This window comes from Aspergillus uvarum, assembly GCF_003184745.1.
Source record: "Aspergillus uvarum CBS 121591 unplaced genomic scaffold BO82scaffold_57, whole genome shotgun sequence".
NCBI lineage: Eukaryota > Fungi > Ascomycota > Eurotiomycetes > Eurotiales > Aspergillaceae > Aspergillus > Aspergillus uvarum.
In genome coordinates, this window is record NW_020291354.1 from 1 (window position 1) to 25,450 (window position 25,450).

At 52.6% G+C, this 25,450-nt stretch overlaps 8 protein-coding genes and 1 non-coding gene across 9 annotated transcripts; 4 read left to right on the forward strand and 5 right to left on the reverse strand.

The window, feature by feature from the left end:
• Window positions 1–5,168: 5,168 nt before the first annotated feature.
• BO82DRAFT_317562 (60S ribosomal protein uL4) lies at window positions 5,169–6,605 on the reverse strand. The gene is made up of 4 exons (XM_025632613.1): window positions 6,467–6,605; window positions 6,288–6,382; window positions 6,069–6,219; window positions 5,169–6,003 (listed from the first exon to the last, which is right to left on the reverse strand). Exons 1-4 carry the CDS (start codon window positions 6,574–6,576, stop codon window positions 5,241–5,243), a joined length of 1,119 nt encoding a protein of 372 aa, XP_025488492.1. The 5' UTR covers window positions 6,577–6,605; the 3' UTR covers window positions 5,169–5,240.
• An 821-nt stretch (window positions 6,606–7,426) lies between these two features.
• Window positions 7,427–8,728, reverse strand: BO82DRAFT_291483 (lytic polysaccharide monooxygenase AA11 family protein; the record flags this gene model as incomplete). Its single annotated transcript, XM_025631730.1, has 1 exon — window positions 7,427–8,728. The coding sequence occupies one exon, from the start codon at window positions 8,726–8,728 to the stop codon at window positions 7,427–7,429; it is 1,302 nt and encodes a 433-aa protein (XP_025488493.1).
• Window positions 8,729–9,098: 370 nt separating this feature from the next.
• BO82DRAFT_367722 (uncharacterized protein) lies at window positions 9,099–10,000 on the forward strand (the record flags this gene model as incomplete). Its single annotated transcript, XM_025637089.1, has 4 exons — window positions 9,099–9,140; window positions 9,199–9,387; window positions 9,438–9,628; window positions 9,754–10,000. 4 exons carry the CDS (start codon window positions 9,099–9,101, stop codon window positions 9,998–10,000), a joined length of 669 nt encoding a protein of 222 aa, XP_025488494.1.
• Window positions 10,001–11,535: 1,535 nt separating this feature from the next.
• BO82DRAFT_357389 (IMPACT family protein) lies at window positions 11,536–13,465 on the reverse strand. The gene has a single exon (XM_025636008.1). It carries the CDS (start codon window positions 13,080–13,082, stop codon window positions 12,033–12,035), a length of 1,050 nt encoding a protein of 349 aa, XP_025488495.1. The 5' UTR covers window positions 13,083–13,465; the 3' UTR covers window positions 11,536–12,032.
• On the forward strand, window positions 13,283–13,354 carry BO82DRAFT_t257. The gene has a single exon. It is a non-coding gene; the product is annotated as a tRNA-Arg (tRNA).
• Window positions 13,436–15,620, reverse strand: BO82DRAFT_435085 (putative aromatic amino acid aminotransferase). The gene is made up of 3 exons (XM_025641000.1): window positions 15,319–15,620; window positions 14,671–15,241; window positions 13,436–14,598 (listed from the first exon to the last, which is right to left on the reverse strand). Exons 1-3 carry the CDS (start codon window positions 15,458–15,460, stop codon window positions 13,554–13,556), a joined length of 1,758 nt encoding a protein of 585 aa, XP_025488496.1. The 5' UTR covers window positions 15,461–15,620; the 3' UTR covers window positions 13,436–13,553.
• A 1,763-nt stretch (window positions 15,621–17,383) lies between these two features.
• Window positions 17,384–18,155, forward strand: BO82DRAFT_435086 (uncharacterized protein). The gene is made up of 3 exons (XM_025641001.1): window positions 17,384–17,538; window positions 17,708–17,773; window positions 17,905–18,155. Exons 1-3 carry the CDS (start codon window positions 17,425–17,427, stop codon window positions 17,938–17,940), a joined length of 216 nt encoding a protein of 71 aa, XP_025488497.1. The 5' UTR covers window positions 17,384–17,424; the 3' UTR covers window positions 17,941–18,155.
• A 123-nt stretch (window positions 18,156–18,278) lies between these two features.
• BO82DRAFT_317573 (uncharacterized protein) lies at window positions 18,279–19,283 on the forward strand (the record flags this gene model as incomplete). The annotated part of the gene is made up of 2 exons (XM_025632614.1): window positions 18,279–18,368; window positions 18,438–19,283. Coding segments are annotated over exons 1-2 (927 nt in total), but the record flags the coding sequence as incomplete, so codon positions are not given.
• Window positions 19,284–19,769: 486 nt separating this feature from the next.
• On the reverse strand, window positions 19,770–22,909 carry BO82DRAFT_435088 (uncharacterized protein). Its single transcript, XM_025641002.1, has 3 exons — window positions 22,725–22,909; window positions 22,510–22,666; window positions 19,770–22,454 (listed from the first exon to the last, which is right to left on the reverse strand). Exons 1-3 carry the CDS (start codon window positions 22,903–22,905, stop codon window positions 20,027–20,029), a joined length of 2,766 nt encoding a protein of 921 aa, XP_025488499.1. The 5' UTR covers window positions 22,906–22,909; the 3' UTR covers window positions 19,770–20,026.
• Window positions 22,910–25,450: the final 2,541 nt, after the last annotated feature.

Consider the following 25,450-nt stretch of genomic DNA (forward strand, 5'->3'; position numbering starts at 1 on the left):
CCACCTCCTCCTCCTCCTCCTCCTCCTCCCCCCCTACATTCCTATCATTCCCAATCCTGTTTTAGAACGATACCGTGGTATCGGCGTTTAATATCCCTCCCGTTTGTCGTGTTGGGCTGGGCTGGGCTGGGGAAGCGCGGATACTGCCTCCCGCGCCTAGACCAGGGCGGGATCGCACGGCAAACGCGAACAGAATCAGGGAGTGAACTCCGAAGTGTTACACGCGTTCGAGATGATTTGTGTGTGAGTTCAAAAATCAACCAGCGACGGCCAGGCCAAATTTTTTTTTTTCTTTTGCATAGGGAAGCGAGATCCCAGGGATGATCTATCAATTCTCATAGTTCAAGTGACGTTCCTAGAGCCTCGCGAATCTCACTAGGGAAGGTTGACGCGTAGACTAGACTATTATCCGAGCACCTGGGCCTTTGCTTGCTCCCTCGCTTTCCATCCAACGGTCCAATCTCTCCAACCCATCTCAAATAGAGAAAGTTAAAAAACAATTTCGGTATATGCTCGGGAAAATTCGAGATCCGATCGATAATCGCGCCAATAACCAGGGTTGGCTGCGGCATTTTTTCCAACTTTGGAGTTCGGCATATGAAAGGAAATTGGATGGCACCAACTTTACTCTAAGTCTATATGCCAATATGGAGGTACAGACAGACTAGTCTAGCGGACGCCCTAGGTTATACGGGCCTGTTCGTTCCTGCGGCTTGAAGAGAAACTAGCTTGTGCAAACTCTTTACCGGGCGAGATCGTATGATGGTTCATGGATGTATAGTTACAGCACACGATAACTTAGATTTCTTTCTTCTTGCTCGCTGGAATGGCAGGACCGCTCAATAGATTTGGGGAGATATTGTGGGCTATTCCAATTCCCTTCGTTGTCTCGGGATGCGATTTCCGTTAGGTTTATTAAGCGGGAGGCGGCGAACCGCGGACTCCGTGGAGTTTTGGTTCTCCAACTTCATGTCCGTGTTGAATGTAGATTGTATAATTGTCATAGTTGTCATGAAATCATATCTTCTAACCAAAGATTCCCAATTCTTGTTCGCATGTTATATTATAGCCCTCGTTGACAAATCAATGGCGAATCCACAGACATAAACTTTTTGGGCATGATTTGTATATTCTACAACAAGAGCCCCCGTCCCAGCCACATTATATGCTTCATCGACCAAAGGTAAAATGATAACACGTCAAAACCTCTACGCAGGCGTTATCATTACCTTAAACCGGCATCAAGTCGCATACAAATAAAGTTATTCCCTATCCTGACACCCGAAGCAGAAGACAACAAACCCAACATCGGCCCTAAACCCCGAACCATTTACACCAAGCCAACCCCCGTACTACACCTAATACTTCATAGAGCATGGATCAAGATTCTTCGGATTGACATCCCGCCTCCAGACTCCAAGACGATTGGAGGCCCAAACTGCCGAAGCAAAATTAGCCAGGGGAAAAACAAAAACCATCCACCGAGTACGTAGTTTTGGAAACGTGCATGGAACTTGATGGCCTTCGGAACCGCGGCAGATATTTCTATTCCCTCTGCCTCACTTTTTTACACTTACAATCCCTCGAACACCGTGTCCCTTCTACATTGAATGCTTCGCGAGTCGGACATACCCGACCCAGCGGCAGATACTTACATGTAATACGAACACCTTCCTATTCCTACATCCGTGCTGTAAACCGACGCCAACCCGGAAGAATTCTATGGAGAGGACAAGGGGAGTCCGGAAAAAGTTAATCGTGGCACCCTACACCTCAACTGGCTTGTACGAACGCCGTTGGAGTTTAGTGGCTTTTTTTTTTTTTTGTCTGTCTTTGCGCACGGTTGGATTTTGCTTGGCGGGTGGATTGGAGGACGGACCGGGTTGGGGTGGAACGGGATATCTATCTACTTCGTGTTCCCTTGCCCTCACCTTTACCCGTGGGCTGCGGGCTTTGCCGATGAGATACTACGCTTATACAAGTGTTTGGTTGTGGATGGGAGATATTGATGAGGTTGAAGTGTAATGACCGTGCATTGTGTAGTTGTTGTAGCCCTGGGGAATCAAGGACTGAGGGTTATATACCCGAGTTTTTTGCTCGGATATATATCGATGTAATGGAAAGCTCAAGCCGGGGGATCAATATACTACTTCTTGTCTACACACAAGCGAGAAGTGAGAGAACTTCAAGCAAGACGAAATATTCATCATCAATGATTCGAGCTTTGTAGCATCATACCTAATCCGAAGTCCCGCGGGATCGTCAGATATACTTCCAAAGAGCTGACGCAGTAGTCCTTGGGCACATCCAATGCCATAGACAAGAGATCATACCTTGATCCGAGCTGTGAAGCTTCCTTGATCTTCCTACACTCATATTTGAGTACAGTACAACGGAACGTTCGTGTTCTGAGTAGTTACGCATGGTCCAGCCGAGTATAACTGGTCATACCTACCCTCCCCGAACCGACCTCCACCAAGCCCATCGCCACCATTCCAACTGTCATCTCTCCCAGAGAGTTACTCGTAAAGTAGTTAACCTACTCCACACACAAATGACCCGGACCGCGACCCCCCTCTGAAACCAAATCAGAATTGCCACTACCCGCACTAGATCGACACTATATCTCCGTAGGCCCGTCGCCCGTCCGCCGTCCACCGCAGAACCAAGACCAGGAAGCTGCATGGTACTTTTGACACATGCAGCAGCAGCAGCAGCAGCAGCAGCAGCAGCAGCAACAACAAACAGGGCACCACACACAGTTCGGTCTCCGTTCCTTCTCTCTTATATACGAAGTACAGTAAATACGATTAGTACTAACCAGTGGAGCACCAGCAACGACGGCGGTGGCAAAAGCAGAGAGAGGGGAGGGGGGAATCAACACAACCGGAATGGAATTGATACGTCTAAATGGTCGTGGCCAGCCTACGGAGCAATCAGGCTTGTTATGACTCTCAGGGGTTTCAACCTCGGACCAAACGTGTCTGTCCTGAGAAGCATGAGGAAAGCCTGGAGAGTTCAATCAATAGCCTAATTGACAGCGTCCGTCTGCCAGTCTCTTTGCCAAGGGATCGGCAGGATGAAGTTTAGTTGATTGATTGAAAGATTGATAGTGTCCTCCTCTTGAATTAAGCAATTAGAGCTCAAGAAAGAAGGATACTTGTCCTCTTGCTCAGCTCTGTCTCGCACTCACCGAGTACGCAGAGGCGGCGATTGTTTAATCCCACCAATGATGGTCAATGTATAAGAGGTTAATTATGGATTAGCTGAATGGTTACTGGGAGTACATGCTACCTTCCTCCCTGCTGGTAGGTACCTGTAATCACTCACATGAGTACCTAGTACCTAATAATATACACATGTAGCACTCTAACCTCCACTATCCCAGACATCAATTCCCTCACCCCACAAACGATCCACCTAATCATCAATAACAGAATAGATCAGACCATCACCTATACCCCCCTTCACCACAGGGCCCAAAAGGCCAGCCCAGCTCGGTAGTAGTGATCTTACAAGTAGTTAGTGAATAACTCCAGAAGCAACCATACAGCGCCCAGCCTAAGAAACAGGGATCATCTCTGACAGCCCGGATAGCGGAACCCCCATCCATCCCGTAACGGCGCAAGCAAAGGCCTCGGTAGGATCCGGTGAATCACCGTGGTTTAGTCTCAGGCGCTGTACTGTATGTACATCGGTGAGGACTTTCTAGGTGTGTCCAAGACATGTTCATTTAAACACTCATTAGTTGCATATACTGGCAGCCTAGCAAGAGGATAGCAAACCACTCGAGCAAGCAACCCTATGCCATCGCCCCCCTGAGGGAACACCAACAAACCCACGGAGCCTACTAACTATACAACCTCAATAACCAAGATCCATATCCCCTGAACATGCCTGCCCCCCTTAGACAAACAAACAACCACCCCCTCTCCCCCTCGCCCCAAGTCAAGAAAACCCACTGACCATAAGAAACGCAGCAACGACTGCCTATACTCGTAGTCACGAAGCCCCGTAACGAGAGCCAAGCCCCATCATGATTCATGCTAGGCTTCCCTATTAACCCGGATACAATACCAACCGGGAGTTAGCTGATTATAGGGACTCCCAGTCTATATTGACCTGGGCTTTTTTTTTTTTCTTTTTTTACCCATGAGTATTCCAATTCTCCTAGACACAAAGATAACTCCCAATCAAGCCCGGACTACGGGGAGCACCTTCAGCCACTGCATACACCTACCTCACACTCAACCATAATAAGCAAGGTAAACCACGCTCCAATACGTTACCGGAGAACCCGGGATCTCAGTGCGTGAGCAAACAGCCACAAACTCTCAAAGTATAGCTTGGATCTATATCAATCGTGGTTCTTTTAGATGAGAAAAAAAGCCTCGGAGACGGAAACCTCAGCGTCAGATTTAGGCTCAGCTGTCTACAAAAGTGAAGTGGATTTAGTTGGGTGTGGGTGTTGGTCGGAAGGTAGGGAGTAGTTCGTGCGTTGTGTCATCACATGAAACCGTCGGCAAACATCAATCACTTTAATCTATTCTCCCGGGTAGATTGATTGTCAGGGGTGTGCCAGGTGGTGGCTTGCTGGCTCCCCTTTCGGTCGAGGGAATCGTGTTGGTTGGGTGGGTGGTTTTGGGAAGTTGAATGTTAATTTTTTTTTTTAGCATGGGTGGTAGGTAAATCGATGGAAAAGGCTGGCTGGCTGGCTGGGCTGAGGTTGAGGTTGAGGTTGAGCTGGACGTTCGGGATGTCGGGCCGAGATCAGTTTCATGATGAGGTGATGTAACATCATGCAGCTTCGGGGGTATATTGTTTATGGGTTGATGGTTGGGGAACGAACGGGATGAGGGATTATTGGGATGCAGGACGGGAACATGAACAAAACCAAAGGATGCAGGATTCGTGATTGGGATCCTTACGGGTTGAGGCGTTCGATCGATTATGTTGAGGGCTATTTCGAGGCGGAGACTTTGTGAGTAGTTGCCGGGTGGTGGTGGTCACACTAGGGCCGACAGAAATCTCTGTCTATCCGCGATAATGCATACAGATACTCTACAACGCCAAGATTATTTTGAACTACGAATAAAACCTGCAAGTAACTACAAATCCATCTCATTAAAAACGTCATGGGGTATTGCAAATTCGGTTCATTTGCTCTGGCTACCAATTTTAGAAAAAAAAGACCACATTAGAAAACGCAAACACTCATCGGACCGTCATCCAAGACCCATCTAAGCCTCGTAGAGGGTGTTGAGGAACTGCTTGGAGGCACGCTCGGGCTTGCCGCTCTCAAGGGGCTTCTGGCCGAGCTTCTCCTTGGAGAAAGCAGCGGCGTAGGGGTTGAGGCGGAGCATGACCTGCTTGTTGCGGAGAGGGTTCTTCTTCTGGACAGCAGCGCGCTTGGTGCGGGCCTCACCCTTGGGAGCACGGAGCACGGACTGGATCTCAGAGGAGTTGATGAGACGGGCCAGGTCGGCGTTGGCGACAAGGTTGGAGGGAAGGAGGTAGTCCTTCTTGAGGGCGGCGGGGGTGGTGGTGCTGCCGTAGACCTGGTCAAGGGCCTCGAAGGCGGCGGAGGACCAGACGACGAAGCGACCGAGGTGGCCACCGGGGGCGAGCTGGAGGAGGTTGAGGGAGAAGACGGAGGAGGTCTCGACACCGGGGATGTTGCGGAAGGCACGGACGAGCTCCTTGCCATCAACCTCGGGGTTGTAGACAACGAGGGGACCGCGGCGCTGGCGGAAGCGGCGGTTCCTCAGCTTACCCTTACCAGCACGGAGCTTGCGGGACTTCTGGACCTTGACGAGGTCAGAGCCAGCACCGATGGCCTGGAGAAGGGCAACGGCGGCCTTGGTCTTGCTGATGGCAGCGTTCTCGAAGGTCTTGGACTCAACGACGAGGGGAACCTCGGGGACGTTGGCGACACGGTGACCGCGGGCGAAGAGAAGGGAGGGAACGGAGGAGGCAGCGAGGGCAGAGGCGGTAGCGAAACGTCTGCAGTCAATCTTGGTCAGTCTTGCCCTTGCCCCCAAGTGTGCGAAGAAGGGTGTATCTCATACCTCTGGCCAACGTTGACCTTCTGGTGCCACTTACGCCAGACCTTGGTAGGGGCGAACATGCGACCGGAACGGCACTGGTTACCGAAAGCAGCCTGACCAGCGCGGTGAGTACCACCACCGGAGACACGGGGGATACGAGCGACAGCGCGACCTGCAAATCCGATCCCAATCAGTCCCTGAAAATTCTGCCTCCCTTCTTCAATCGATGATCCAACGTACCGGTACCCCAGGACTCAGCGGAAGTCTGTTCACCAGCCTTCTCGCTCACGGCATAGGGCTGTCTCTTGTTCTTGGCAATGCCGGTGTGCACCTGCCTGTAATTCGCAATCCGTCAGCCTTTTCCATCCCGGTCGTAAACCTCCTGGTGTCTCGGATTCCCTCAAGATCGAATAACATACTGAACAATGTCAGGACGGATGGGCGCAGAGAAAACGGCGGGAAGGGGAGCAGTGGCCCCGCTGGGCTTGCCCTCGGCCGTGGCGATGGTGACGGTAGGACGAGACGCCATTGTTGTCGACGGGGTGTGGTGGTCGTTATCGTCGTTCGAGGTTGAAGATCGAGTATCTTCAAAGATGAGCCTGCGCAAATTTTCGCTTAGTTCGAACCGCCCGTCGTGGGTGCGGCAATGCCCTAGCCCTGATTTCTGTTTTAAGAGCCCGCCAGCTGGCCGCCAGTGCGGGCGGATGCCTGAGGCGGGAACAAGTGTGGAGTATTTGAGGTTCCGGCTCCACCAACGAGACTTTAGACAGAGCATATACTATGTTCACCTAGTACTCCGATCATAGTCTTGAGGTGGACTCCCTTCTTTGCCCTGCGTACAATACTGGTGACACAGATAGATAGTCAGGATGGTTTTATTTCCCCTATTGAAGAGAGCTTGTAACCGTCAGTCATACAATTCTGACTGAGCGTAAGAGGCGGCTCATGCATGATGTACCCTGAGCAGGGTAAGGATACATACACAATGGGGCAGCCGGTTGAGTAGTCCCCGACAGTTGGTCAATGCAGACAGGCCTAGATATTGTCTATGCTAACACTGCTTGCCCGACTATGGCCAACTTCTCATGGAGGAGATAAGCATGATCTAGGATGTCTGCAGTCCTACGAAGTTGCGTATTCACTCCAAGAGGATTTATCTATTACAAGAATTACAAAAAAATTAAAGTCACTGAAATAAAGTCACTGATACTGACCAGCAGTATATTCTCCTATCTCAATATGCTGTATCTTTTCAGGTTTTGAATGTACACAAAGAGCGGAACTCCGAAGGGCCTTTCACATGCGCATGCATAGTGAGTGAAAATGAATGTTTAAATAAGATCATGAAATTCGTTAAGAAATCGTTGTGGTTGGAGCGTTCAAACGTGTTTTTGACCTCCGTGAGCACGGCGTCTGGCGCGCATCTCAGTCACATCGCGCTTGGAATTGGCAGTAGCGATGGAGAGGTCGGCGCTCTGGCCCGGCGTGCACTGGGTGCCGCTCGCCATCGCCTGGGAAGAGGTCCATTTGCCGTTGGCGCAACGCTGAAAGGAAGAGCCGCCGATGCAGTTCCATTCGCCCTCCTGGCTACAAGAGCCAGACAGGGCACCAGAGGTCGATGTGCTAGTGCTGCCAGATGCAGAAGAAGACGATTCAGAGGACGTGCCGGAGGACGTTCCAGAAGGAGCTCCAGAGGAAACTTGAGGGGAAGCTCCAGAGGAAGCTCCGGAGGAAGTTCCAGACGAAGATCCAGACGAAGCAGAGCTTGCTGCTGGAGGCGCTGCGTAAGCCGTGTTTGCAGCGGCCGCGGTAGTTGAGGCACTATAAGATCCAGTGTTCGCATTGGCGTTGGCGACGACAGAGACGGCAGCAGCTGCGCTCGATGCTGCACTTGAGCCGGAGCCAGAGCTGGAGCTTGTACCAGAGCTAGTACCAGAGCTCGTATCACCGGCACCACCAAAGGTAGCAGTACCGGTGCAGGCAGCGCTGCCTTCGGGTGCCAGGTTGCTGGCCTCACCAAGGTACTGCACATCGGCACCGGGCTGGGGGAAGCGGATATCGACACCCTCCTTGGTAGTGCAGCCGTTGACGTTGGCGACGAACATGGGAGGGAAGCTGGATGAGCGCTCCTCCAATTTCGGCATCACGCGGGAACGTTTGGAGCTGGAGCCGTCAATGACCTCAAGAGGGGCGCAGTTCATGTACATCTCACGGTTACCGATGCGGTTGAACCAGGTCCAGGCCAGAGTGTATTTGCCAGGAGTGATCCCGTCGGGAATGGTGTAGTTGAAGGAATACGGATCCACTCCATTGGGATTGGCGGGGAGGTTTCCATCAACATTTGCAGGACAGCCACCCTCAAAGGACTTAATGACCATCCATGTTGAGTCTTTGGTAGGCTCGAGATCCGTGGTCAGACTAATCTGACAGGAACCTCCACCGTGGACAGCGCTGCCCTGGAAGGTCAGGGGCATGCTTTCGCCGATAGCTGCCTTGTTCCACTCGGTGACTTGATAGGTGTTGGAACGGAGCTTGCAGGGGAAGTCACTGCCATCAGCCGCCAGAGGCGAGTTGTTGAGAGTATCCTTGCCGTAGGGAACAGGCTGGGACATGATCATGTGTCCTTCAACGGCGGACAGGCCGAGCAGGGCAATTGCCACGAAAGTCAACTTGGAGAACATGGTGGTTGGTCCGTAAAGCGTTAGACTGTTCGACAGTTGGGAAAGTGGTGGTAAAATGTTGTTCAAATCGTGCCAGACGAATGGGAACAAGTGTTTTGAAGTTTGAAGGATGGAAGAACTGATGTAGCTGGGTTAGCAAGGTGCATTTTATATCTCGTACATGGAGTGTTAAAGGCCAATGACAGCTGCAAAGAACAGTAGATTTCCGTATAGAAGACCGTGCATAACACATGAGCATAACACATCGATGTGCATAGACAAAAATTACCTTTATGCAGACCGTCAACAAAGACGCCACGGGTCAAAGAATGGATTTGTGGCGGAAAATGTCACCAAACAATGATTGTTCTTTGTTACGTCGAAGGAAGGAATGTCGGAGACTGCCACAGGCAAGTTCACCGCAAAGATGCAAGTAAAAGAAGGAGGGAAGGAAAAGAAAGACAGGACTAGCCTGCGAAACTGTTGAACAGGTGTCAAGGATGAAAGGACTGAACGCTCCAGCGCGGGATGAGAGAAGGAAAGGAAGAGAAGATGCCCAGCCCTGGTGGTACAGGGGGGATTATATAGCATTGTCATGGTTCAAAATTGCAAGCGCCATGATTCAGGCGACAGGTAACAATCAGGGATCGGATTCAAAGACATGCATTGATGTGCAGTGTGTAGGTGCAGTTGAATGAATGGATACAGTCCAATGTACAGTACGCAGTAGAGCAGAGCAGAAAGTGTGGAGAAGAGGAGAATAGAAAAGTATACTCCAGATGAAACGGTGACTGCTCAGGGCGGAACTTGTCGCACCATCAGCCCGGCGCTTCGGATCATTGGCCGTGGAAGGATCGATTGGCGCCGGCCCACTGCCAATCATCGCCTGCAGTTTGGAAGTTTTGTCGCTCTCGAATTCAGGTACGAGTAAGTCACCAGTGGAACATGGCTTTCCACGCCCGATTGAATGCTCATTTGACTGCCCATGAACCCTGATGAACCCTGATGAACCCTGATGAACCCTCCTCAACCTTGAATGGATACAGAACTACCCGAATCTGTGTTGAACTGTCGCAAAAGTCCACTCTGTCCGCCCAATCACCACCATGGATTGACATTTCCTCCTCATCCAAACTCCTCATCGCCTCGCGACTTACAAGTCACATCTCTCCCCGACTGGGTCAACTGAACACAAACCCTGCGTCACAGACCCTTACTTCCACCTCGAAATCTCCGCTCGACGTGGGTCATGTAGCCACTGATGGTCAAGTATCCGATTCTGAGTTGCAATGATGTGTGTACATTTGTGTTTGCGTGTATGTGTATGCGCGCGCACAGTTCGGACTTCTCCCTGTTGGGGATCAGATCTACGGATACATTTCCGTTGATACCACATCGCATGTGAATTTATAAACTGGGATAACACATTTGCCTCTTACAAGTCTGGTCACCCCTTCTCTCTCCATCATTCCCCACTTGGATGGCTAATCATAAGATTTATTACCAGCAGGTTACCAACAATATTGCAGAATTGCGTTAGTCTAAGTGTATCGGTCACAGAATCAGGACAATACGACCGACTCAACCAACCAATCCACGCAAGCCCATAAACAGACATCTAAGCTGATACAATCAGGAGAAAAAAAGCCTACCTTCCTCCACTCAGGTCTTGGGAACTCATTTGCAGACTGCAGCCGAGTTTGGAGAATACTGCCTATCAATACCCTGACTGGTCGGACTTGGCGCTTGGTGGCGAACAAAGTCAAACCAGATGTCTTACTGGTAAAGTACACAGTATATGGATCGCTTGGACGGACTCCGGCTTGGGTCATGCCCAAAGTAATGTACCTGCGTCGTCCCTCACTGTTACCGTGAGGGTGTGTATAAAAATAATTCTGTGGTTGGGAATCAAGGGGACCGACCGAGGTACGAACCGAACAATACCTTGAAGTACTGTACAGGTGCAGTCCGTACCTACGCAACCTTTCCCAACCACCGCCGCTCCATGGTTCCAAGCCGATCCCCGCGGACCCTTTCGGCGCAAAACTCTGGCTGTGGGATTTGCGGAGTCTGCCTTTCTAGTTCTTTGCTGCCTGTTGGAGACCTCCGCTAAACATCGGTTGAAATGTCCGCATTAGAACTTCGATGGCTTTTGTGTCGACGCTATTGCAGAGAACCGATGCCTGCTGGTTTATGCACAGTGCACTGCGCCTCCTACACAACATGCATTGTGCATTACATACATTCAGTTGCTTTACTTGGTTGAGGTGAACTACACATGGGTGCACATCCACCTGAACACCAGTCAATGGCGCAGACCACGATCGCCCGACTGGATTGAGCAAGACCTACAATCACTGAGCCAAGCATCGTAATTTCGCTACCCAGCTCCAAGGGTCCATCTTCCTAGCCATAGCCATAGCCAACCCCATCCCCAATGCAACCTCATTAATTGAGCCAGATCTCTACGCCATGCCAAGAAACCACAGATCACGGCTACCTTCGGCTATCAGGTAGCCTGAAACTGTCTTCGTGGGGAACAGGATCAGAATGTATCCGAAACGGGCCACCGCGGGAGATTCGCAGCCGTCACTTAAGCGAAGGGAGTCGGTTACCTTCATCTCCTGACCTGCCCTATGATATAGACATTCTAGGCCTGTCTGCGGGGACGTTGAATCCCAAAGTGAGTTTGTGGCTGTTTTCGTTCGGTTGAGGGAAATTGGCTGTACCTGGATTGGAGTCGGAGACCGAACGCAGAATGTGCTGCATGTGACAGGTGCCAGCCACTATGGATGATTGTCTCGGGTCACATCATGGAAATGTATGTCCTCGGAGGTGTATTACAGTATATCTACCTGTATTTAGTGTACATGTCAAAGGTCATTCTATACATGTAGCTCATCGCTTTCACCGTGAGTTACCAGCTGCACCAGCAGCCACAGCCTCTGGGGTGCATTGACGACCATCTCTCAAGAGGTTGCACGCTCCTCCACCAGCACAGCCGGATATGGTTGATCAGGATGCGGCGCCGTCAGGATGGTGTTTCAGCGACCGAAGTCCCTGGATCAAAAGAGTCACCCCAATAGCCTGGGGAAGATAGTGGTTTATGTGCGAATGTCGCTAACCCACCAGCCTAGATGCATGGATGCCATCACGTCCATGTCAGGCAGCAGCCCGCCAGCAGCAGCATATAAGGCTGCATCCTTTCAAGCCTCGGCCTCGCCGGGAAGCAGACTGGATTATGTATCAAACCGCAAGACCGATGCGTTGCGCAGCATAACCGTTCCCCACGATCCTACATCAGCCCAACAGCCACGGTTTCGAATCATTTCTTCCCCTTCTTCTTCTTGCCTCCCTCCCCATTCCCGCCAGACGACGACTCCCTCGCGAAACCCCCTTTGACCAACGCATCCCTCCCCGCAGCATTAATGATCCTAAACCGATCCGGCCCCAACAGCACCCCACCATACCACCGCGTCACGACGACGACCACATCCCAGACATCCATCAACTGCATCAGATGCAACAGCCGGCCCCCGGCCGCCGTCTCCCCATCATCATCACAGTCCTGCACGATGGACACATCCCCGCCAGCAGAAGCTTCACCTAGATTCCTCCTCTCCCGAATCCTCCACGCACTAATATTATGCGTCGCGGCCGCGACCCTCTTCTCGCTCGCCAATAAATAATCCAGACACGCCTTCGCCTGGCCCAGACTCGTCACACGGGCCGCCCGCCCCACGAACACGGATTTCTTTTCCGTGATCACGTCCGAGAGGATCCATTCCGGCGGGGCGGGGAGCCCGAACGTCTCATGCAGCTGCATCGTTGGCTGGGTGGATTCCGCAGGGGAGACTTCCTCGTGCGAATGCGCTGCATTTATCCCATTGCCATTGCCATTGCTGGCGTCATTGTTACTGGCAGTGGTGGTGGTGGCGGTGGTAGTAGTGGTACTCTCCCCGCCCACGCCGATCTCCGTGAACGCCGTCTCCGCTTCGGAGATCAGGTCGAAGAGGCAGACCGCGCCGGCGGTGTATACTCTGGACAGGATGGAGGCGAGGATGTCGACGGCGAGTTTGCCTTCGCCGCGGGCGGCGGTCGAGGCGGTGCCTAGGATGAGCGGGGGTGTGTCCGGGTAGGTTGCGGGGAAGCCGAGGAGGAAGGAGAGGTGCGGGTGGTTTGGAATTTGGAGTTTGAAGATTGTTGTAGCGGGTTCGTTGCTGCTGCTGCTGCTGCTGCCCAGGTCGAGGGTGGAGGGTGCGGCGGCTGGGCTTGCGGTACTGGTCCCCGTGCTGGAGATTGTGATGGTGTCTGGGTCGTAGATCGCGTTGATGGCTTCGATTTCTTCAACAAGGTCGGCGTTTGGGAGTGACATCTTCGGGGATGTGGGAGAGTAGGTAGGGGGTGAGGAGAGGGGAGGTGTGCTGTTAGGTGGGTGTGGTCTGTCTTGCGACGGACTGCGGATTGGATATCGGAGGTGGTGAGGGGGAGAGAGATTTGATGAGGGGAAAGGTATCTGTTCAGCTTTGCTCGATGTAGGCTATAGAGTGTGAATTGGACCCTCTTTCCCAATCAGGCCTTATAGCTCAATGGTAGGGCGTCAGTTTTCGGTACTGAAGGTTCTGGGTTCGAGTCCCAGTGGGGTCGCTTTCTTTTTTGTCCTTGGTTTTGTTGTCTAGTTAGTGTCTTTCTGCTAGCGGTTGACTTTCAAGTCTAAGCTTGTTTCAGATGGTGTGGTAGTTTGACGGGGATATCTTTGACAGGGTACCGTCTCTATGAACCATATTTACTTTGTCTCGTCATCACGGGTTACTGCAGTACGGAGTACCGACACAAACCAAACAATTTAACACCCCAACCCCATCATATTCGCCGGCCCCTCCAACTGCAACCTCTGCAGCATCACCGCCTCGTCCTCCAAACCATCCAGGTCCTTCCTCCTCCAGAACGCCCGGAACCCGTCCACCAACCGCCGAGTGATGCCGGCGACCTCCTCCGCGGGCATCGCCGCAAAGCAGAGCCGGAAGTACTGCTGCGAGCGGATGAGCGCCGCAGGGGTGGGCGCGAACAACGACCCGGGACTCATCAGACACAGGTACGGTTTCTCCATGAGCTGCAGCCAGAGCGCCTTGCTCAAGCGCTCGGCCCCGTACCTCTGCAGCAAGGGATGCGTCTCGATGCTGACCTTCAGCCACACGAACATGCCGCCGGTGGGCCACGTAAAGTCATACATCTGCACCTTGTCCAGCACCTCCCAGGTCCCTGCATTTGTGTCTGCCTCGTCCGTATCGACCAGGTACTTCCCCTCCTCCAGGACTGTGCACATGTCGCGCATGCGCTGCTCGTAGCTCGCGCGCAGCCCCTCCAGCCACCGCACCCAGCCATCCATCTGCCAGGCGCGCGGCTTGCCCTTGCTCTTGCGGTTTGAACTGGTACCCGATTCCACCTGCTGACCTACGATCAACTCCGCCACCATAGCCTGCACGAACCCGGACGGCTGCTGGGTGCTCGTCTCGGTGATGCGGGTCAACCGCTCGATGAAGGCCGGCTGGGCGGTGATCCAGCCCAGCCGACACCCGGGGGCGATGGTCTTGGAGAACGTGTCCAGCCGCACGACGCGGCCGTCCGTGTCCACCGACAGATACGAGGGGACCAGCGAGTCCAGGAACGCGTACCCGGAGGACCGGCCGTGGGCGTTATAGTTGCGCGGGGCCGGGTGGACCGCGGCGGGCGAGCCGCGGTACTGGGCCTCCGTGGCCGCCGCGGACGGGTACTGGAGGTTCCAGTACGGGTCGTCTTCGATGATCAGGATGTCGTACCGCTGACACAGCGCATAGATCTCCTTCCGGCGTTCCACGGACAGAGTCCCGCCCGTGGGATTTTGGCCGATTCTGCAGGCAGAGAGTCAGCGGGTTAGCTCGTGATTGCTTGATGACAGAGGGAGGACGGGTCGAGGAACTTACGTGATGGTGTACATCAGATGCGGGCGACGACCTTTCTTGAAATCCCAGTTCTCCAGCACATCCGCCAACCCGCCCTTGCCGTGCGCGACCATCCCCTCCGCGTCGATGGCGACGGTGGCGACGTTGACGCCCCGGGGCTGGAAGGTCTGGATGGCGTTCATGAAGACGAACTCCTCGCAGAGCACGCCCTCCCGCTGATTGATCCAGTCGCGCCGCGGATCCCACGCGGTGGTGAACGCCTCCACGGCCTTGGACAGGCCGTCGGTCGCCCCCGTCGTGAGTAGAGTCGCCGGCCCGCCCGCATAGGGGACGTTGGGGTGGAGATGCTCGCGGGCGAACTCGCGCACAAACGTGGCCAGGGCCGGCAGTCCCTCGGCGGTGCCATACTGCAGGGCCGTGGCGACATCGACCTTGTGGAGCGTGTTGGCATGGGGGGTTTCCTTGGGGACGACCATGCGGTCCGTGGACCGCGCGTCTCCTTTTTCTGTGGTTGTCGTCACCGCGAATCGCTGGGGGTGGGCGACCGTGGCCTCGAGGGTCTCGTAGGGGAAGTATGACGCATTTGGCAAGCCTGATGTCGTGCGCGGTAAGTGAGGGGAAGCCTTGGTGATGCTGGCATCACGCAAGAGGATTGAGAACAATGCTCACCACCCGCCATATTATCGACATTGGGTCGGATCATGTACTTGTAGAGGCTCTTCACCAGACTGTTCTCGCGTCTCTTGGTCACCGCCGAGAGATGATGCGACAAGTCGAGCGGAGGCGACTTTTGGAGGCTGGAGTAAACCATGATGGATCCCGACCGAGTTCTCGTTACCAATCGCCAATGTTTGAAGGCTGAATCAAGAATGGATACTAAACCACAAGGGATATTGATTCAACTGCTCAAACCCAAAGCACGGGCGCGAGGACGAAGACCGTTGGGGTCTATATAAACCGGACGTTATCGCCTGTGCTTGATAAGCAGGCCCCGATAACCTAGACCTTGGTTCGAGGACCCACTTGGAGGGATCCCGACAGCACCTCTTTATGACAGCCGTTGAATGGACCCGATAAGTTGTGTCCGTGCAGTGCTTGCTGCCGGTAGGATTGTCGGATGTGACTCGTGGGGAGAGTGTAGATAGGGTTGGGATAGCAATCCTGATTTCTGCTGGTCTTATCCGACGAATCCGGGGGGCAGTATCGACGTCAAGCGTGGTACTTTCCCTGTCGGCCTTTGTTTGTGCGTTTCATACTGTAGAGCCTCGAGGTTATTCCCCAGGCTGGTTTGCCCCGTGGGTCAGCATGTTGTCATGTTACTTTCATGGAACCAAGTGGGAACGAAGCCTGGGGGTGGGTTTGGTTTGGCTGGCGGTTGGGTTGGGGAGGTTTGACAATCGAGGCCGGGTTGTTTCTGGCTTACCGGGCGTTCCGGGGTGTGGGGTTTGGGGCAAGTGTTACTTATGCTCAATAGGCCGTTCTAGGGCGAGATAAGCTAACCTGGCAGTAGTTTGAGTTGTAGGATACTCTGTGCTCATTTAACTCCTCTACTACATATTAATCCCTAGGCGGACTGAAGAAATATCGATTACTCTCCGTGTATTCAGTGCTTATCTTGGGTCTGTCGCCTGGCCTATAGTGACAGTTGCCGTTGTCTCGATCCCAGTAGCCTTCCAGTCTTTTGAAGATCTGGTATATCCAACCCATATCAACCTGATCACACATATTTCCACTAACCCAAAATCCGACAGCTATCCCAATCCACTTCAAGATACAGGGACACCGCTTCTGAGTACCCCGAGAAAGCAGATAAGTGACTCCAACAGGCTGTGGATATAAATTGATATCGAAAGACAATCGTGACAATGCACAGAAAAGCATATAAGAACTGGGATTCAAGGATGATTGTAAAGGGAGTACAGGTCTTGTGCTCAATGCATAGGCCAGTTGAACCACCCGCGATAAGCCACCAAGCCATACAACGCATACAAAACAATCACGATGTCTTATCTGGAACCTCATCCCAACACTTCTAACTCAACGAAGAAAGTGCTTTGAGAGAGCCCTTGTCCATTATGAATATCGAATTTTGTTGGCGCCGAGCTGAGGACTAAGGGTCTGTTTGTCGTACATTGTCTATTAGTACGACGATCCCTCAACCAACCAGTCTGAATCAAGATTGCCACTGATCGTGGACTGTACCCCAGGTAATGTGTACAACAGCCCTAGAATAAGGACTAACTAGTACTGTACCTATCATGATCCCACCCAAGCCCAATCTCAAGGATTCTGATCCCACCTTTACCCTTACCAATCCCATCCCCTCATCATCCATCGATTCTTCCCTTAATCTCAGCCAATTCAAAACCCGCCCGCCCGCCCAGCCTGTCCTATCCAGCAGGTAGCCGGCCTCCCTCCAGTCTAGAATCGAATAGTTCGTGACTCGGAAAAAGCAACCCTAGGTCTAGCGCCTGCACATCACGCAGTAACCAGCGACCGGCAACTCCAGATCGACTGTCGATCATCTCATCAGAAACTGCCCCATGTCCATATCCAGAAGAACTACACAAGAAAAAGCAACCCGATCCCAATGTCAAACCTCCAGCCATCGTCCAGTGGTATCCAAGCAGCAGCAGCAACAGCAGCAGCAGCAGCAGCAGCAGCTATAAATCCCCCCTTCCCTCCCCTCCCTCGCCCTAACCATCACCCAATCCCATCATTTCATCAGTCTAGTCCCCTCAGAATCCACACGATACATCCAGACCAAACAACAAAATGCACATCCCAACCTTCGTCACTCTCTCCCTCCTCGCCCTCTTCGGAACAGCAGCAGCATCCCCCACCACGGCAGGGGCGAAGGAGAAGCCGCTGGCCGCGCGGGTGAACATCGTACGTATCTCCCCAGTCCCCCACCCTAGCCCTATCCTCTCCTTCTGAGTCTAAACCCAAACCTGCTCCCCCTTCCCCCTTTAAACCTCTACCCATCCCAATACCAGGATACGAAGCACCGCTCCAATCATCTCATGAACCCGGGGAAGCTAACCTCCACCCCATGCAGCTACCCAACGGCGCGACCTGCAACAAGGACGGGAGTATGGGGGTGTGCCAGAGTAATTTCTGCATGGTGAGTTGTGCATCCACTCCCGCAATCGCTGAGGGAGGATCAGGGCGTAGGGGGGGATGGGGTTTGACTTTCGGTCTCCATGGGACGTGGTAGTGATTGACTGGCTAACTCTACCATGTCCTGTTTTCTAGCAAACCGAGGGAGCTGCGACTGGAGTTTGTCGGTAAATGGTCTGACTGGAGAACTGGATAGATTCAGTAAGGCCGATTGCAGGTTTGTACAGTTTGGGTCGTCAAGTGCGGTCTGGACGCGGTTTCCTAATCTATCGAGAACCATCAGCTGGCTGTTCTGTTCGCCCTCCTCTCGCTTCGCTTTCTAACTAGGCTTCCTGGGGAACTGTGTATTCTACTGTTCATGTTTCTCGGTCTTCACAGCCTTCCGTATTGTTATCATCTTCTCCGTGCATAACCCTCTCTCTTTTTCACTTTCGAACTTCTTTCGACCTGATCAGTAGTGGCTCTTTCCATTATCCATGGACACCACGTCCGCGCGGGCGAGGAACCGGATCTCGACCATGCACTTGATTCCGGATGAGCGCGAGATCCGAGGATGGACCGACGACGATGCATTTCGTGAGCTTTACATATTCTGGTTTGTTTCCTCCCTACGCTCGGCAACCACTGCACGTATTCTGACGAGCGTGGTGACTTTCTTCTTCAGGAAGGATGCGATTGCCGAATCGTTCGGCCTGGATGGTGGATTCACTCAAACCCGCCAGGAGACAGCCGAATCGATCTTCGTAACAGCGACTGTTCGAGAGGTGTCCGGGTTTCTGGGGTTTATCGAGTTCTCCAAGAAGAACGGGCGCGTCTCGTTCGTGGCCGCGGACGCTCATTTGCTTGCGACGAATGGCGCCGAAGCCAAAGTCAAAGCCCGGGCCCCCGATTTGACGATCGAGGATCTCTTTACCTTCCGGAACGAACGGCTGAAGCTGGCCGCCATGTCCCTCAGCCGAGACGGGTACCAGGTGTCGATGGATGCGCTGGGTCGTTTTTGGCTGTTCCGGTCGCCGCAGGCGGATTCGCCGCTCCTCTGTGAAACCGGATACCTGGATCGGACCACCGTTGTTGCTCTCGGGAAACAGGAGCAAGACGCCAAGCCCCTTCTAGTGATGAAAGCGCGGGAGTCGAGGGATGTTGCCATTTTTCTGGATTCGGACTCCACCCATATTACCAAGGTTACTTTCGGACTCTGGATGGGCAATACGACCCTGGAGATCGGTGGAGTGAGAACCTCGTGGGACACCATCACGACTGACTATGGAGACATCCTGTTCTACCCGAGGTACGCGAACCGATTGTTCCTCGAGGGAGTACATTTACCCGAGACCACGCTGGGGAAAGGAATGTTCAAATATGGCTACAATTTTCGCCGTGCTGCGGTCTCAGAGAGCAGAAGAAGCCTCACCGACTCGAACGCAGAAGCTCAACGGATCTGTAATATCTGGAATGTTGCCATCGAGCAGCAGCACGACGACGCGTTGTCCACGTACGCGCACTTGCATCTCGACAAACCCCAAGCGCTTGAACTTAGGGGGGCCAACGACCACCTGAGTGAGTCCACTGTCAAGGCGATTTGGACATATTTGCGTCGCATGAATGGTGGTGACAGGTTCTATGGCAACAACTTTTATTATGCCGGTCTCAAACCCAACGTAAGCCACACTCCCAACAAACAACTCTCATCTGGCTGGCCTATTAGGACTAATAGCTCTAGCCTGCACTGGGCAAATCACTAGGAAAGGCTCTCGTCAGGATTCCTGCCTCTCTCTGGGGTTTGTTTCGAAGGCATAATCTTATACTTACCATTGAAGAAGAACTTGAGCGACGGGCGGCTGCTAAGGAGGGCGCATAAGCGGCGCAGGCCCGAGTGGTTAGATGAGTCTGTAGTTTTATGTTGTTTGAGATAGTTTCTCAACTTAAGGCTTATCCTGTAGGTTGAGATTTGGCTGTTACAGTGCGAGGCAAAGAGTACCGTGGCAGAAGCAGATAACGTTACACTGCAACTGGAATATCCTCCAGTCAGCTTTCATTCATTCAATATATTCCACAGAATTCAACTTCGCATTTCTTCCAGAGACAGCGACAGTGATCGTGGAGCCGATCCTTCGAGGATGGGAAGCTGAGGTATCTAACATATACATCGTAAATCCGACGGTGCCTGGACCGTCGCAGGGACATTTGAAGAAAGGGCAAATAAGTATATCCGAAAGAAAACAAAGTCACAAAACCCCTGCATAGCGGACAACTCCAATCAATGGGAGTGTCCGTGGCGGTAATGCTTGCGGGCATGGTTGTGATACCAACCGCGCTTCGAAGGGGGTCGGCTGGACGTCGCGCCGCCACTGGACGTCGTCTTGGAGGCGGTTTCTAAAGAGCCAGTCTGCGTCTCGATAGGGACACCGTGATCATCCACGAGAACGATGATCTCCTGTTCAACGTAGACGGTTGTTGTGGACAAGGCCGGTTCGGCCGATGAGGTGCTCGAGGGCGGCGACCACGTCGTGATCACTTCCCAGTCAGCGCTTGCAAAAGAATATTCCAATGAGTCGGAGGGTTCTGTTTCTGGAGATACCGCAGGTCTGGGGATCATAGCAAGCGTGCTCGATGCTGATATGGGAGTCTTGATCAACGCAGTACTGGTGGTCTGGGTGGTCACGTTCGGCTTGGCCAGTGGAGTTGCGCTTGAGAGGGTGGACTTGATGAGTGGAACGCTGGTCGCTGGCGAAGGCGTCACCGCGGGCTTAGCGACTACCGCAAAGGTACTCGATGCTGTGGGGGGAGCCTGGGTGGGTGGACTGCTGGTAGAAGCAATCACGCTTGGCTTAGGCGCAATTTCAGAGGCGCTCGACATTTGAGTAGCCGTCTTGATTAATGGGGCGCTCGTGGACGAAGGAGTGGTCAACACCGGAGGTTTGGCCGCGACAGCGAAGGTGCTGGCCACCGGCGAGACAGTCTTGATCAATGGGGTGCTCGTGGCTGAAGATTTGGCCGATGTCGAAGGTGTTACCATGTTGTCTGTAGATGGAGATGTCGGAGAAGCGATAAGTGCTGCAGACATGATGATCTGAGTGGTTGGCACGGTTGTGTTCGGTGTATGGAAGAGAGGTGCCGATGACGAGGCTACACCAGAGGCAGCGGATGAGAAAGGAACGCCCATTACTGAAGATCTCGGAGTAGCATTGAAAGACGCCGGCGTGGGGGAAACGAAAGACGTCGAAGAAATGGTGACCACAATAGGAGTTTGATTAGATGCCGGAGGAATGGAGACCGAAGACTGCACGGCGGCAGATGGAGATGCCGGAGCTGAAGATGACACCGCAAACAGATTTGAAGATGTCACTGGAGCCGAGGGAATCAAGGAGGATGTTGCATCGATAGATGACGAGGTCAGATTTGAAGACATATCGAGTGAAGGTTGAGGAATTGCTGGCGTTACACCAGTCGAGACTGCGAGAGGCGCAACTACCGGTTTAGCCAACACCGCCGATGAAGAAGCTGGAACTGATGCAAGCAAGACCGGAGACTTCGTAGCCATAGTCGAAAGCACAGTCAATGCCGACGAGGAAGCTGAGAGTGACGGCTTGACAGTTACACTGGGAAATCCCGATACGACCGACGCACTCGGGATTAGAAGTTGCGCGACAGAAGTCACTGAAGTAGCTGCGGTGAAAGGTGCAGCAAATGTCGTGCGCGTGCTGGTGATTGAGGAAGTGATCGGACGGGCAGGAGGACCCTCTGCAACCGGGGGAGCAGTCGGCTCCCTTGTCTTCGCCGTCGTAGTGGTGGACGAAGTAGTTAGTTCAGGCAGGGCCACATGCAGACCGGCCGACAAGAACCCAAGATCAATACCAACTCCCACAGTAGGCAGATCATCCAAGTAGACGGGCGTTGGTCTCCCGTGGCCACCGGCGGCGGCGGTGGTGGTGGTAGTGGTGATGTATCTGACTGGGCTAGCATATGCAGGTCCGCTTTGAATAGCGATATTGTTCGGGAGACCACCTTTGTGGTAGTTCACGTCTTCATTCTTCAGAGCATCCGGGACGGAGAAACGGCACTCATCCTGTTTCTCATCACTTTGAAGCTTAAAAATGGGGCAGTCCGCCACTTCTCCAGACATGTTTGTGCAGGTATCCACCGCCTGCTGGAGCACTTGCGAATCCCAGCCGTACATAAAATCACCATGATAGCCGTAACCTGTGGGGTCTCCATTCGCGAGCACAAAATTGCCTTTTTGGCTTTTGAACGCGTATGTATCCCAGATGCTTTCATAGAATAGTGAAACCAGACGATGCTCGAAGCCTTTTGGGCATTCCCCGTCCATCACCAGAGACGGATAAGCCAAGTGAGACTTGTGGTCCGGTGTGTCGATATCCTTCCCATTCCAGCAGGATGGAAACATCAATTCAAAGCGAACGCCTTCCGTGCAGTGCTCATCCAAATATGTCTTGTTTGGCAAGAAATGGCGACCCAGAGAGGGTTCGGGATCCTTCTGGTAATTTAGACAGTTGAATCCGACAGCTTTCTGGCGAAGAGCCTCCTGTTTTAGATCATTTCCAGACCACTCCGACTGCGGGGGATCCGGTATCGGCCAGGGGAAGTCGCGCAGGTATGTATCTCCTGCCATCATGCGGAGGTTTTCAGGGAACGCTGTCACATTTTCGCCATTGAGAAGGTAATAGCTGTCTTCGTCAGCACCAACACAAATCAATAACAATCGCAATCTAGGCAACTAACGCAAGCATTCCGCCTACTTCGTTGACAAGCTCAGCATCGCCGTTTTGATGCACGAAATACAACGCGGGCGCCCAGTATGCTGACTTATCCTGGGTCACTGCGCACGAAGTACAGCTCGATTGCTTTAGACTCGCCTCGTTGGCGGACATTGAGAATCCTATCGGGAAAACTCAGCGACCCTGCTGATGAGCTACAGATGATGCAAGAGAACTGACCGCCCGATCCATGAACCGCGTGTACATGATCCGATGGTATCCCTGGTGCCATTATGGGATCAATCCGAGCCACACCACTTCGTCCGCGACAAGGCAGACGCCAGAAAGCGTTCGCAACATCGGTGAATATTGCCAAACAAGTCACTATAGCAACATCGAATTTCATATTTTGGTGCATCATCCGCTGGTTATTCGGTGTAAGTGGTGGGTCGAAAGCGCGAAGGCGTGAGTTGAGGTAAGAGGAGAGTGGTATCGACTGAGTGCGTCAGCGGGAGCTAAGGATCGGACGTCGCGCCCATCAATGGCAGAAGCTGATTGATCGTGGTTAGTATGGGTGTCGTTGAGGTTGTTCCGTGGTCGTGCAGTCGGTGATTCCGACGGTGGACAGCCAAAGCTTAGTATAAAAAAAGACAGCGACAATAACAAAACAATGACAAAGCACGTCGCCGCCACACCACAAGCAGATCCAGAGGGACCAAAGGCCTGGAAAGTCATTGACATCATGTTTCACTTCAGAGGTTCTGTCCTGAGGAGAGGAAATATCCCTTGCATACCGTTACAGTGGATGGCTTCGAGCCTTCTCGCGCCACAGGTGCCTACAGGATGTGACTTGATACGACCCGGTATCGAGGACAACAGTGAAGAGAAACTCAAACTGGGTATAGCATTCCGTTTCCCGAGCAGTAACGTGTTGTGGTCCCTGTCGATCGATCCCTATGCGGTAGGGTGGTTGGAATGTTGGGATACCACGCCGATCGGTTGCTAGGAATCCAGGACCTCTCTCATCCTGGCTAAATAGTGATCTCTTGCCCGTCTGTCTGCCTGGGGGGCAAATTAGACGGACAAAAGAACGATGAAAATCCCGATCTTGTAAGGATGGCGGAGATTAAGATCGGACCATGAACTGCCAAGGTGTTTCCATCATGCGCAGCTGAGATTCGCCGCCTATAGACGTTACAAGTTGCAACTCAATGTAGTAAAGCAAAGCCCGCCAGATCTTGCCATTGGCGATATCGACACCCATCACGATTCGAAGCCAAGATGTAAGACAGGATCTGAAGCACGGAGTACTCCACAGAAAACAGACAAACGGCAATGCTCGGTCGGCATTGAGGAAGAGTTAACCCTTTCTCAGATTCCCCGACCCTTGTTGCAGCTGAAGAATCGGTTTCCCGGGCACTCGACAGTCGCAAGTCCTTTCCTTTTGTCGCGGTGGCAAAAAGACACATCATCTGCACGGTCGGAGATATTCGACGTTTCAGAGGCTACTGATTCCCCAGTCATCAGGCATCATGATGCCGATGAGCATTGTCAGCTGCACACTTTTGCAGGTTGCATTGTAACAAGAAACCGGCTATGTGCATGGATGTGTGTGCCCAACCTTAATTCCGGCCAAGGGAGAACAGAACATCCATCTCACTCAAGGGCGGCCCATGATCGGGGCGAGACCTTTCGCGGGCATTCTACATGTGGGATGCACAGTCAAGCCACAATGTATTTGAGCATGCGACCCTATGGTTGCTGGAGCAGTCAACAGAGATGTGGCGTTGCTGTACCGAGCTGATCGCGTTCGGTGTATTCTAGAAGCCGATGAGGCCGGTGTCAGGATCATCAGGGATGCTTGGCACCTCTAATGAGTGTGTCGGGCATCAGATGCAAACGCAGGACTGATACAGGGATAGATTCATGTTGACCGTGAGACCGAGCATGAAACAGGTGCTGGACAAATGAGCGAGGGGATGTCGCGTCGCGTCGCACCGCATTAGAAACATGGAACAATGGAGGATGGGAAGATCGGACCGCGTCGGGTGTGCCTGACTAGTTAAGTTATCGGCTACCCGCGCTTGGGGACCCCCTGCCGTTGTGATGCAGTGTCGATCAAGGTACACGATGACCTCAGAGTCAGAGGCAGCAGAGAGACCCTGTGTGTTTTGTAGTTGATGGCTGTGCTGCCTCAATATGATTCACAACTGCTTGATTATTCCAGCCATTGTGTTTCAAGATATAAATAATGTTGTTCGCAAGTAAATTGTCGCGTAGGACAATCCACGAACCACCCGCCGTCTGCTTATCTCTCGGTGTAGCCCATCTTCCTGTGCTGATTGAATCATGCTATCGTTCTCATGAATATAACGATAACTTCAACATTTCTCATGTAAACCATGAGTGTAGCAGCTGCTCGGCCATTGCATTTTTAGAGAGTATGTTCAACAACGATGGGAGTAGTAGAGAGGAGGTGTCTGCGTCGAGGCGTTATATATTTCTGCCGAAAGCGGACACAGCATCGCAACTTACACTCATACTATCTGCTCCTAGCAATAAACCTGAAGAAAGCACCACAAAACATCGAACCAGCCAAGCTTGAAAGAACATCGATACTGCGGTCTGGTACATCTACTATCGAAGCCTACCCAATGCTTGACAGAAGACTGAAACACGGCCACCATCCTGATAGTATTATGACAGGCATGTGCAACATATCCACCAATTATCCATTATCTAACTTCCCCCGACTCGACGACTATACTGAAGTATGACCTGTTCTATCACACAGGCATCATACCTTATCTCAGAGAAAGTGGCAAACCCACAAGATCCGAAACCCAATGTGTAATCTGCTAACGGAACAAGCACTGCACCAGCAGCAGTCACCAAGCCACCACCCGCCCGCCAGGACAACCCACCCATATCCAGTCACAAAAACCAGCCTCTGCAACCCAAAGAAG

Bases quoted from the DNA above. Each gene is read 5' to 3' on its own strand.
- BO82DRAFT_317562 (XM_025632613.1), bottom strand. From the start codon at position 6,576: ATGGCGTCTCGTCCTACCGTCACCATCGCCACGGCCGAGGGCAAGCCC. The intron at 6,383-6,466 runs GTATGTTATTCG...TGCGAATTACAG, and splicing joins ATCCGTCCTGACATTGTTCA to GCAGGTGCACACCGGCATTG. The intron at 6,220-6,287 runs GTACGTTGGATC...TCGGATTTGCAG, and splicing joins CGCTGAGTCCTGGGGTACCG to GTCGCGCTGTCGCTCGTATC.
- BO82DRAFT_357389 (XM_025636008.1), bottom strand. From the start codon at position 13,082: ATGTCACTCCCAAACGCCGACCTTGTTGAAGAAATCGAAGCCATCAAC.
- BO82DRAFT_435085 (XM_025641000.1), bottom strand. From the start codon at position 15,460: ATGGTTTACTCCAGCCTCCAAAAGTCGCCTCCGCTCGACTTGTCGCAT. The intron at 15,242-15,318 runs GTGAGCATTGTT...GCACGACATCAG, and splicing joins TGTCGATAATATGGCGGGTG to GCTTGCCAAATGCGTCATAC. The intron at 14,599-14,670 runs GTAAGTTCCTCG...CTCTGCCTGCAG, and splicing joins CATCTGATGTACACCATCAC to AATCGGCCAAAATCCCACGG.
- BO82DRAFT_435086 (XM_025641001.1), top strand. From the start codon at position 17,425: ATGCACATCCCAACCTTCGTCACTCTCTCCCTCCTCGCCCTCTTCGGA. The intron at 17,539-17,707 runs GTACGTATCTCC...CACCCCATGCAG, and splicing joins TGGCCGCGCGGGTGAACATC to CTACCCAACGGCGCGACCTG. The intron at 17,774-17,904 runs GTGAGTTGTGCA...CCTGTTTTCTAG, and splicing joins GCCAGAGTAATTTCTGCATG to CAAACCGAGGGAGCTGCGAC.
- BO82DRAFT_435088 (XM_025641002.1), bottom strand. From the start codon at position 22,905: ATGATGCACCAAAATATGAAATTCGATGTTGCTATAGTGACTTGTTTG. The intron at 22,667-22,724 runs GTCAGTTCTCTT...TTTTCCCGATAG, and splicing joins CGCGGTTCATGGATCGGGCG to GATTCTCAATGTCCGCCAAC. The intron at 22,455-22,509 runs GTTAGTTGCCTA...TGACGAAGACAG, and splicing joins GAAGTAGGCGGAATGCTTGC to CTATTACCTTCTCAATGGCG.